The 11,488-nt window shown below is 46.1% G+C and overlaps 1 protein-coding gene across 1 annotated transcript in view; it reads left to right on the forward strand.

Annotated features, from left to right (window-relative positions):
* MROH6 (maestro heat like repeat family member 6) overlaps window positions 1–10,343 on the forward strand; it is a 33,514-nt gene extending 23,171 nt beyond the window's left edge. The window contains exons 10-15 of the mRNA XM_074987991.1: window positions 789–968; window positions 5,816–5,971; window positions 6,754–6,873; window positions 7,957–8,059; window positions 9,821–9,886; window positions 10,130–10,343. Coding sequence (XP_074844092.1) covers window positions 789–968; window positions 5,816–5,971; window positions 6,754–6,873; window positions 7,957–8,059; window positions 9,821–9,886; window positions 10,130–10,341 — 837 coding nt within the window. The 3' untranslated portion in view covers window positions 10,342–10,343. The remainder of the gene's footprint in view (window positions 1–788; window positions 969–5,815; window positions 5,972–6,753; window positions 6,874–7,956; window positions 8,060–9,820; window positions 9,887–10,129) is intronic.
* Window positions 10,344–11,488: the final 1,145 nt, after the last annotated feature.

Consider the following 11,488-nt stretch of genomic DNA (forward strand, 5'->3'; position numbering starts at 1 on the left):
TAGCGGGAACACTGCTCAGCACATCTGAATACCAGGCCGTATGTATCTGCAGCTAGGCCCGCCCCCCCAATTAGAGGGTACTTTTGCAAATATGCATAAGTGACTGGCCCAAGCAAAGCAGTTGTGCAGTTTAGACTAGAACTCAGGAGTCCCGACATGTTTCAGGCCCATACTGCCAAAAGTTTGAGGACGACAACTGTCACTGAATGGTGAATTGTCATCATTTTCCTTACAAAACCAACCCCAGCAATACCAAAACAAGCCTGTGCCCTTCAGTCTACCTGCTCCCCCGACAGCATCCCTGTCCTCCTCCTGCCTCACACCCCAGAACACAGCCCTGCTCCCTGGAGTGCCCCCGTCCTCCAAGGACTGGAGGGTGCAGGTACTCTGCTGTGTAGGGCACCAAAATCTCAAGGATGGCCCTGGTTGGATGATTCAGGGCTGAGTGAGTGACATCTGGGAGAGCTTCACTGGGAGTCAATAATGTTCCAGGGAGGTGATAAAGAGCTGTTGATACCCTAGCAGCCAGCCACAAGCTCTCTCTCACTCCCCTAGTCCTGGCTCCATCCCAGGAGCTTGCGCTCCTTCCCCTTGCTACGAGCCTGGTTGCTCCCTTCAAGCTCCAGTCAGCTACTGAGTTCATCCAGCGATAAGAAAGCGAGTCCCTGAGCCCCGAGAATGGCCAGGCTCTGAGCAGACACCCTTCAGTCTGCTGGTTACATTGTGCAGGGACTGACAGGAGAGCGTGGTCAGCATTCCAGCTTTTCTGATGAGCTTCTCGTCGGCAGGTGAAGCAGCTCCAGGTCTTCCTCCCTGCCCTCCTGGCAAGTTTGAATGAGGAGCAGGAGAGGCTTGTTGTGGAGGTGGTCACCGCCCTTGGAAGAATTCTCAGGCACCACCAGGACAGGGTGAACATTGGATCCATCTGTGTTCAGATTGCCAAGGCCCTTCGGCCTTTCCTGGATGACGTAAGGCAACAGGGAGAGGGAGGATCGGATGTGTGCAGAGGAGGAGATGGTTACTGCTCCCAAGGAAAATCAGTGCCCCTCATGGGAGAGGACCTCCTTTTTTAATCCCTTCTATTCTCAGTTCCTCCTGCTTGCTCCTATCCCCAGTTAAATGTTCATTCAGGAGATCCGACTGGGCCTTTAGTAAGCAGTAGTACAGATTCACTTACAGCCATGCTTACCAGGGTCAGCTTTGGGATGCTCTGTCAGAGGTAAAGTGCATGGCCTGTTGCCATCCAGCTTTTTAAGGCAATAGCTGGTCTGTTGCCCAGTGTTCCCTGTAGGCTGAATCCTGGGGCAGCCACCTAGGAGAGATTCAAATGCCACCCAGCTGATTAACACAGCGGCCGCAGTGACCTCAGCTGGCAGCATGTGTTTCTGCGGGTGGTGCCCATCGGCACATGCTTTGATGAGCATAACAAAGTTTATTCTGCACATGGATGGAAAAAGTTAGAGGGAACACTGTTGTTACTAATCTGTAAAACAGGCTTACTGATATTTCCTGACACCTGAGGATACTGTGAGGTGCTCAATAACTAGCCACAAACACCACAGAAAAGCCAGTAAAGAAGTGCTCAATCAGGCCGATTCTGATGTCCTCTATAAGTCACAGGTATACTCTGCTGTAGCCATTATCTGCAGCTCACAACACTACAGAATAGACAGTGCTCTCCAATTTCATCTTATCCGTGGAGTAAAGCAGGCCTCCTTTATTCTATGGGTGGAAGTGAGTGCTCAGGGATGCAATAGACCCTGACATCTGAAACTCAGCCGACATTCTCCATCATGGGTATGGCTCCCCATTCAGGGTCTCTCACGACAATGGGAATGTGACACCCTATAGGGTGCAGCACCCTGTGACTCCCATATTGCTCATATGCATACAATTGTGATCTTGCATATAAGGCAGGCTATGAGAGATATCATGGGAAAGATTCTGAACTGCTGAAACCCCCATTTTATCTTTAGTGCATATGATGTTACAAGACTGTGTTGTAAGGTTGTCACTAAAACATGATGTAAGTGGGGGAATCAGCCAGATATTAGTTCCCCGGAGACAACAGAAAGGAAAGTAACCAATGTCCAGGCTGGTTTCAAACAACCATCAATATCCATTGTCCAGAAAAGGAGTTACAAGTCACTGCCTCACCTGCACAAGGCCGCACCAGGGAATTTGCTTAACTCTGATTCAGCATGTATGCTTATTAAGTTTGCAGATGATACCAAGTTGGGAGGGGTTGCAACTGCTTTGGAGGATAGGGTCATAATTCAAAATGATCTGGATACATTGGAGAAATGGTCTGAGGTAAACAGGATGAAGTTTAATAAGGACAAATGCAAAGTGCTCCACTTGGGAAGAAACAATCAGTTTCACACATACAGAATGGGGAGAGACTGTCTAGGAACAACTACAGCAGAAAGGGATCTAGGGATTATAGTGGACTATAAGCTAAATATGAGTCAACGGTGTGATGCTGTTGCAAAAAAAGCAAACATGATTCTGGGATGCATTAACAGGTGTGTTGTGAACAAGACACGAGAAGTCCTTTTTTCACTCTACTCTGCACTGGTTAGGACTCAGCTGGAGTATTGTGTCCAGTTCTGGGCACCGCAGTTCAAAAAAGATGTGGAGAAACTAGAGAGGGCCCAGAAAAGAGCGACAAGAATGATTAAAGGTCTAGAGAACGAGACCTACGAAAAAAGGTTGAAAGAATTGGACTTGTTTAGTTTGGAAAAGGGAAGACTGAGGGGAGACATGATAGCGGTTTTCAGGTATCTAAAAGGGAGTCATAAGGAGGAAGGAGAAAACTTGTTCTTCTGGGCCTCTGATGATAGAACAAGAGGCAACGAGCTTAAACTGCAGCAAGGGAGGTTTAGGTTGGACATTAGGAAAAAGTTCCTCACTGTCAGGGTGGTCAAACAGTGGAATAAATTGCCAAGGGAGGTTGTGGAATCTCCATTGCTGGAGATATTTAAGAACAGGTTAGATAGATGTCTATCAGGGATGGTTTTGACAGTACTTGGCCCTGCCATTGGGGCAGGGGGCTGGACTCGATGGCCTCTCAAGGTCCCTTCCAGTCCTAGTGTTCTATGATTCTATGTCCACCAGACATGCCCAGACTTCTGTGCTACAAGCACATTGGGACGGACGGAATAAAACAGAATACAGGAAGCCCATGCTGGGCCTTTCTCCTGTCCACACTTATGTTACAAGCCACCAGGACACTTAGAAGCCTGAAGAATTCAAAAGAGGAGACTGGCTCAGGTTTAAGGGAGAAGTCTGTACGTTAAGGACTGCACTATCCCCTAGGGTGAGAAAAAAATGCTTAATCTTCTAGTTGTTGCCCAGTCTAATATGGCTGAGAGTTGAGACTGCATGTTCATAGTTTCTCTTCTTTTGGTAAATACTCTGCCTTTTCGCATATCACTAACAATCTCTTAAAATGTCTTATGCAATTAATACATTTGTTTAAGTGTTTATCTTTACCAGTGTGTATACCTGAAGTATCTGGCAATTTGCTCGGGTTTTACAAAGGCTGGTGTAGATCCACTTTTCACTGATGAACTGGTGAGCCAAATAATACATTTGAACTGCTCTGGAAACTCCGACAGGGAGCCTCTATGAGCTCCATTCCAGTTCCAAGCCTGGATGAAGGAGGAGGGTTGTTCAGATGTGCTGACCGTCAAACAACAATACAAATGAAATCTGATGCCAGTACAACTAAACGATAAAAGATGCTGGCTCGGATGTCACCCGGATAAACAAGGTCCGCGATACCAAGCGAGCGATCGGGGTTGGGTCAATAAGTTGGCTACAGAAAGAAAATTACAGCTAACACATACGCTATCCATTGGAACATGGAATGTCTGAACACTGTGGGCAACTGGAAAATTAGAGCTGTTTTGGAAGGAGATGGAGAGATACCGATGCGATATACTTGGACTGGCAGAGATGCGTTGGACAGGATCAGGAGAGATAAGTGGATGCGAAGTCATTTGGTCAGGAGATGAAACAAAGCATGAAGCAGGAGTTGGATTCTTTCTTAGCAAAACAACTAGAAGAGCATTATTAGGCTACAAACTGGTGAGTGAAAGAATGATGGTCGCGAGACTCGAAGCAAAACCATTCAACATCTCAGTCATTCAGGTGTATGCACCCACGTCGGACAGTATGGAGGAAGACATTGGTCTATTCTATAAAGACTTGACAAAAACAGTGGAGGAGATACCGAAGAAAGATGTGTTGATCATTGGAGGAGATTGGAATGCAAAGGTTGGAACAGATAATGAAGGTTGGGAGAAAGTCATGGGAAGGTTTGGATATGGAGAAAGAAATGAACGAGGTGAGAAACTACTAGACTTTGCTACAGAGCATAAGATGGTGATCTGCAACACGAGATTCCAACAAAAGGACTGTAGGAAGGGGATGTGGCAATCGAATGACAGGAAGTCCAAGAACATGATAGATACGATTTTGATAAGAAGTCTACAGAAACTAAGCCAGTCTGCACCGGACAGGGAAAGATGGAAGAAAATAGTGAGAGAGGCGCTGAGCCCACGGCTGTTGATGATGATGATGATGATGACGACTGCTCTGGAGCCATACAAGATGGTATATTCCTGAGGTAGAGCACTGGGAGCCAGGGGGATTTGGCTGGTGCCTTTTTCTGCCTAATTCATGAGTGGCTCTGGAATCGCTCTGCAGACTACCTTGGCGTGACACTTCACATGCATTGTGCTGAGTGACCATAGTACGTGGAGAAATTTGTTGCTTGTTACTAGCCAGGCACTGTGAGAGACAGCCTGGCTTGGAGAGTTAAGGTGGTGCAGTAGTCCCACAGTACTAGGTAGCATCCTATCACAAAGGACTTCTGTTAATTGCTGATTATCAGTGAATATCTCTATTGATTCTCAACTGAAAAGGTAAATAGATCATCCCCCCAGCCCCCATCTTCAGTGAACAAATGGATCCTACCTCTAGAAAATTAATACCCTAACACTATCTGGAAGTTCAGATTTGATCTGATACCCAAACAACATGCCGCAGAATACGGAAGAAATAATCCACTGGAAGGCGCAGGGTTATGATATTCTATTTTGCAATGCAACAGAATGTGCTGCTGATTTAACAACACACTCCCAACAATGAATTGTCAACTCAGTTTGGCCCCAGAACCTTCAGTGGCATAGAACAAGTCTCTTGAGGGTGAGGAGTGAATGAAGTAATTGAACTAGATGTTAGCAGTAGTAGGTTGTTATCTTCTAGTGGCCCAGCCATTAGACAAGACATGGAAGAGAATCTGCCATTATTTTACAGCAACACAGCGTTAGCAGCTTGTGCAACTTTTGTATAGAGATGCCTAAATCTTAAAGCAGAGGACTGCCAACATCTATGTATAAAACTAGTGGGAAGGAACTGCCCTTTCCTCATTCCACCCTGCTGTGCACAAAGCCTTTCTCTTTCCATGGGCAGGCTCTTTACACTTATAACACCTCAGGAAGAGACTTTGTCTCCCCTCCCCGAATGACAAAAGGTTTGCTGGGGGAAGTGCTAGTGTACATGGTGCTTTCCTGCAGACAATGCAAATGCCGCTCAAGGGGGGTGGAAGATTTTATTGACAAAGTGCTGACAAATAGTGTTTTACATGGTTCAGCTTTTAGCAACGTGGTTGTGTTGCCCCAGCGGTGCTGCTACAGGCTATTGTGTAGTGTAGACAAAGCCTGAGTGTGTAGTTTCCATTACGCAGGCTCAGCTCTGTGCTGAAATGCCCTTTTGCGAGAGCTCCCTCCTTGTGTGTTACTCACAGGGCAGAAGCAAGGTGCGCTCATCTGCCATTGGCTTGTTTGGGAGCCTCTTAAGTGGTCTGAACCCGAAGTTTAAACCCATCATGAAGGAGCACGTCCTCAGCAGCTTGGTGCTGCTGCTACTCCATCTGCATGATCAGGACCAGGAGGTAGTCGAGGTAACACTTAGCGTCGCTCAGGCTCGTCAGCTGGAGTCCTCTCTAGACCCATTTCCCAAGGCACAACCTTTTCTGCTTTTAAACCTATTCACAGGGACCCAAAAGTAAAAATATTGCTCCTCACAAGCACTGCCCGTATGAAGAGTCAGTTCCTATTGATGCAGCTGACTCTAGTATTTTATACCCTTACACGAACACGTCCAGTGCCAGAGGCAATTAGTTAGAGAATCGTAAATCATTTTCAGAGGCAGAACAGTTATCAGCAAGGAGGGACAGGCGTCAGCGAGTAGGAGCCCCAAATCCAAACAGTTCATTAACACGTTCCATAGAGCTCATCCTCCTGGCTGTTCCCAAACAGATGAGGAAAAGTTCAAGCCCTTGTATACGTGCAGAAATAAGAAATGTGAAATGGCTTCTATATGAGATGGCTTCCAGGCTATCCAATGCCATGAACAGAGAGGCAGAAAAACGAAAGCTGTATTGCTAGGTGGCTTCTACAAATCCATCTCTAAAAACTTGCATGCACAGATGTTTGCAAATACAAAGCTAGATGAATCAGGTCATTGGAGCTGAAGCACCTCATTTGCATGAGTGCACCCTCACACAGCTGCCAAGCAAAAATGTGGGAGGAAACTGTAGGAGCCCAGGCTCCCCCTGGGGGATAGATAGATATCGTTAATCCTTTCCTTAGAATAAATTTTCTTTATTGGCTTTCAATAGCTATTGGACAGTCTCCACCAGGCCTGTCCTTCTGATGTTCCACCCTCCCCTGTCACATGCAGAGCTGTGAGTGGACTTTAGCACGATGCAATGACTTTCTGGGATGGAAACTGCTGGAGGAGATATTCACCATGGCCCATTATGACAACCAGCAGGCCTTGTGCAAGGTCTGCAAGCATCTGGTAAGTGCACATTGGTGTTTTCTTCAGAGTGGGATGATTTAACGCTGGAGGATGAGAGTTATCTAATGAATGGCACTGTATTTAAAAGGACTTCCATCTCCCCTGAGATCTCACTTTGCAGGCTCAGAAACTCTCCTGCCCCCAGCCTGCTGCTGGTGCTGTCTTAAATCAAAATGGTGCACAGTCACTGGAAGACTTTAAAATCTTTGATATTCTGTTTGCCGAGAAGAGTCACCTGGAGCCATGTGTATAGGCACAGGCAGAGGAAAGGGCCTGGGGGACAATGCTATGGGAACAAACAATGGGATCTCTGCTGCAGTGCAGGCCATGGAGCACTCAGGCCTTTCAAAGGCCAGTAGTGATGGTTAACTCTGTTTGAAACGCCCCTGGCATCAATTGTCCACATCAGAGTCATGGACATTAGATACTGAACAGAGACATCAGCTGACCCATCTTCATCTCCTGATGGCAGAGGAAGGTTGGTTTCCCTTCTCCCTCCACTAGCTTTCAATATTTTAGATGAGGGGGTTCTTTCTCATCTACCAACAGCTGGCTCCCATAGGACCTCTTTTCCCTCACCATAATATTGTTCTTTGGTGACTCCAGCAGCCTTGCAAGGGCTTGTCTACACTTGAAACAACACAGTGGCCCAGATGTGCCACTGTAGCACTTCCATGTAGAGCTATGCCAAGGGGAAGGCTTCTCTCATTGGAACAGTTAGTTCACCCCCGAGAGGCAGTAGATAGGTAGGAAGAATCCTTCCATCAAGCTAGCAGTCTACAGTGGGGATGAGGTTGGTTTACTTACGTCACTTGTAAAATGGATTTTTGGCCAACATGGCCAAGTCTACCTAACTTTTCAGTGCAGAGCAGGCCTGAGATGAGTTTGTTCAACTGGTGAAAACTCTGGGCTTGGAAGAATTAGCTGTTGGCACTAAAGTTTGATCAGTCTGTTAGCCCACTAGGATCTGTCCTATGTCTTCCCTTGTCCTCTCCTTGAGCTAGAACACACAATTTCCCTTCTATGTCGCAGTCAGACTCTCAGATGGGTCAAACTCAGAGTAGTCTCCTCCTTGCTCCCTAGGTTCAGCGACGCTCAGGGAGAGTCCGTGAATTCCTGTCCCAGAGCCGGCACTATCTGAAGAGCAACCAGGCTCCTGTGAGGAGGGCAGCCAGTATGCTGACAGGTAAAAAACCCCAAAACAACGTACCTTCATTGCGTTGAAAGTGACTTTTCCTCTCTGTTCAGATTTATACAGAACGATGGGAAGCAAATTAGAGCCCTTTAATGCTCATGGTCTCAACACAAACCCTCTAACTTCCCCCACCCCTCACTATGTCTTTCCTGTAATAGCTGTAGAACACTGCAAATACTAGAGATGAGCTAATAATTCACAGCCAATAACATATTAGGCACGTTTTCTTTTTTTGACTTTTGACCCTGTTGTGAGATTCTCCAGGGTATGTACAATTCACAAGGCTATGCAAACAGCTTTCATCACTAATTCTTGGGTGGCTGATTTTGCAAACTGCATTACAGTACACATACTTAGAGCCCTGCAAAGACACAGATGCCTGTTTTATATCCCTGGGTATCCACATCCGTGCATGTCAGTGCAGATAGCTGCAGCTCATTTTTGCTGATGCAAGTTTTGTACCCACACAGGGCTCTCTGTATACTACTAGATTATTTACCAGCATTGCTCAGATCCTTATATTCAACTGATTTTTTTTTAAATAACATGAAAGTGTCCATGGTTCATTAAAATCATTGCTCTGGAGCTGGGGAGGCAGGGTTCAGTATGCAGGCTTGCCTCAGGACAGAGGACTACCCCAGCCCTCTCACCACAGCAGCTAAGGGCCAGATGAAAAGCACCTCAGCATGGCCACTGAAGCTCCAATGAGCAGAGCTGGAGGAGGGTGCATAGCCCCGGGCTGGGACAGGTCCAAGTTCATCTTCCCCCTGTGCTCCTGGGCCAGAGTGAGGAATGGAGTAAATTGTTCATTTTCCCCTGGCCCCCTGACAAAGGGGAACAGCCCGCCTGTATGAATCCGAGTAGTAGCTTTGGCCCCGCTCAGCTTCCCATAGGGATGCCACGGGTGGGAGACTGGGGCAGTCCCGGATGGCGGCGTCCTCCCAGCCAGCCCCTTTCATCTCCCTGATGATTCTGTCTTTTTCCTATATGCTTCTCATAAAAACCAATCTGATTCTAGGCACATCCCATCGTCCTGGCACAACCAAACCCTGACCTCGTTTTAAGTTTCGATAAGAGGAAGCTGTATACCAAATTTGGTGGCCCTAGCACTTTTGTTTAGGAGGAGTTCTTGAGCAAAAAAGAGAGATGCACTCTCTCAAATAATCGATTCACTCTTTAACTTACCAAACTAATGTAACTAATTTTTGGCTTGTCCTCACTTAAAATGCTTCAGAAGTGAAGCTACCTTGCTGTAGTGCTTGAGAGGAAGACAATGCCTATGCTGATGGGCAGGATTTCCCACTGGTGTAGGTAATCTGCCTGCCTGGGACACAGTAACTAGGTCAATGGGAGAATTCAAAAAGTTACAACCAAGCATACAACTGGAAAACTGGCTGTGGCCATTCAGCGACAATTTGCTTTCTGCTAGTATTTGCCCTAGTAAAACTCAAGTGATCCTAAAGTGAGCTCTTCTGACATTCACCAAGGCCGATGAAGGAAGATTCATTTTTGCATTTGACCAAACATTTGCCAGGCTGCTCCCATTTGCCTACTTCTAGGAAATACTTTTGCAAATCAACCCTTCATGTATGCTCCAGATTTTGGTCTCCCAGGAGCCTGTGAATGCATCTGATGACCTACTAGATGTGGCGAAAGCACCTCACCTTGGGGATAGGCCTAAGAAATAGAACCCCCCCACTAGAAGCTGGGTAAGGAGAAATGAAAGACCAATTATTTTAACCATTTCTGTAGGGTTCATTGTTCACCACATGGATAGCAGCCGCATGAATCAAGCAGACATGTCTTCACTGCTCAATGGTAAGGGAGGATCCTGACCCTTGAACCAAGCAAATTAATATGTCTGGACGTATGTGTGTTTAACAAGGGTGTGTGCCTGTCCATTTCTGGATGTTTGGGTAACAAATTTACCCATTTATAGGGCATCCCTATAGGCACAGGAATTTCTGATCACACAGGTAGCATATTTGTGTACCTGTGTTCATAGTAGCTGTGTATTTGAGGGTAATCACAGGTTGTTGTTTGACCTGCTCCTTGTTTCAGATGTCAGCGAGTCACTGGTTGACCCTGAGCCTTCAGTCCGCAGTGTTGCTTCCGTCTCTATTTTGCAAGTGCAGCAAGTCTCTGAGAATCTGGCCATGACACATGTCCTGTTCTCACCGAGGAGACTATTGTGCTGCATGACCAACCAGAACAGAGAGAAGCCTCTGTATGAGGACAGCCCCTTTAAAAGAAAGAGGCATCTGGAACACTGAGATCCAAAGACTGTGAGAGTTCATTAAAGTGAGAATAAAACACGGAATACCTTACTCACGTCTTCCATGCCTCTGAGCCTACGTTCGAAAGCACACACAGAAAGAGAAAAATTCCATGCTCTCTAGGGAGAAACTTGCTCCTCCAGCATTAGAAAAAACTGGCAGAACTCCCAAGAAGTGAACACAAATCTTGCCTCCAGGCAGAAAATGGGAGATGTAGCTTCTCTCTCAATAAAGGAATATAAATTGTGATGCAGTGTCGTTAATCTATGGAACTCCCTGCCTCAGTAGGTCAGTGAGAAATACTGTGGGAAGGAGACTATGCCAGTAAATTCTTCAACCAAGGAGGTGTTTTAGCTGGAGTTCAGACATTACTGCTTAGAAAGCCCCTGGTGCTGCTCAGCTGGGCCTTGTTTTTGTTTAAAGGAGCAATGTGAAATCCAGTGAGGTGACATGGAGCATAAATAAGGAGGTATCTTGGTTCAATTTTCAAAGGGAACTTGCTGGGCCTGGACAAACAAGACATCCGAGTCCAACCCTGGGCTACTTGGGTCCCATTTGCTTCACGAGCTCATGGAGAGAGAGATTTTGGCTAGAGAGACATTCCCATCAGCTTTCCAGTTGCAGGTATCCTCTTTACAGAGAGATCCCCTGGAGACTTTGTACCCTTAGCAGACCACTCTAGTCTAATTTCTGGATTAACATAGACTGTGAATTATAGGAAGGTCACTAAAATGGCTTTAAACTACGTTTCCTGTTTCCTCCTAGGACTTCCCTCCCAAACTCATTTGTACAGATCTGAATGCAATGCAGCTAACTGCAGTGTGATGGCTCTAACCTCAGGTAGGAATGAGGCCAAGAAGCAGGAATTATACTAGAAAAGCAATGCCCATTTTAGAAATGAAAGTGGCTCTTTTGGATGACACTGCAGCTTCTTTTTCTGTAACTGACAGTTTGCTCTCCATTTTCCGTATAATCCAAGAGGCATTTCCCTCAGGTATGAACTTGTGAGTACTGCCGTTATCAGCAGAAATACAATTCTAAAGTTCATTTGCTCTTGCGAGTAATTTTTTTTTAAAGTAAAAATAGTAAAAGTTTTCAGAAAAGATACAACTTTTTTTAAGCAGCAAATACATGTCAGGCTCTT

The sequence above is a fragment of the Carettochelys insculpta genome, chromosome 2, assembly GCF_033958435.1.
Source record: "Carettochelys insculpta isolate YL-2023 chromosome 2, ASM3395843v1, whole genome shotgun sequence".
Lineage (NCBI taxonomy): Eukaryota > Metazoa > Chordata > Testudines > Carettochelyidae > Carettochelys > Carettochelys insculpta.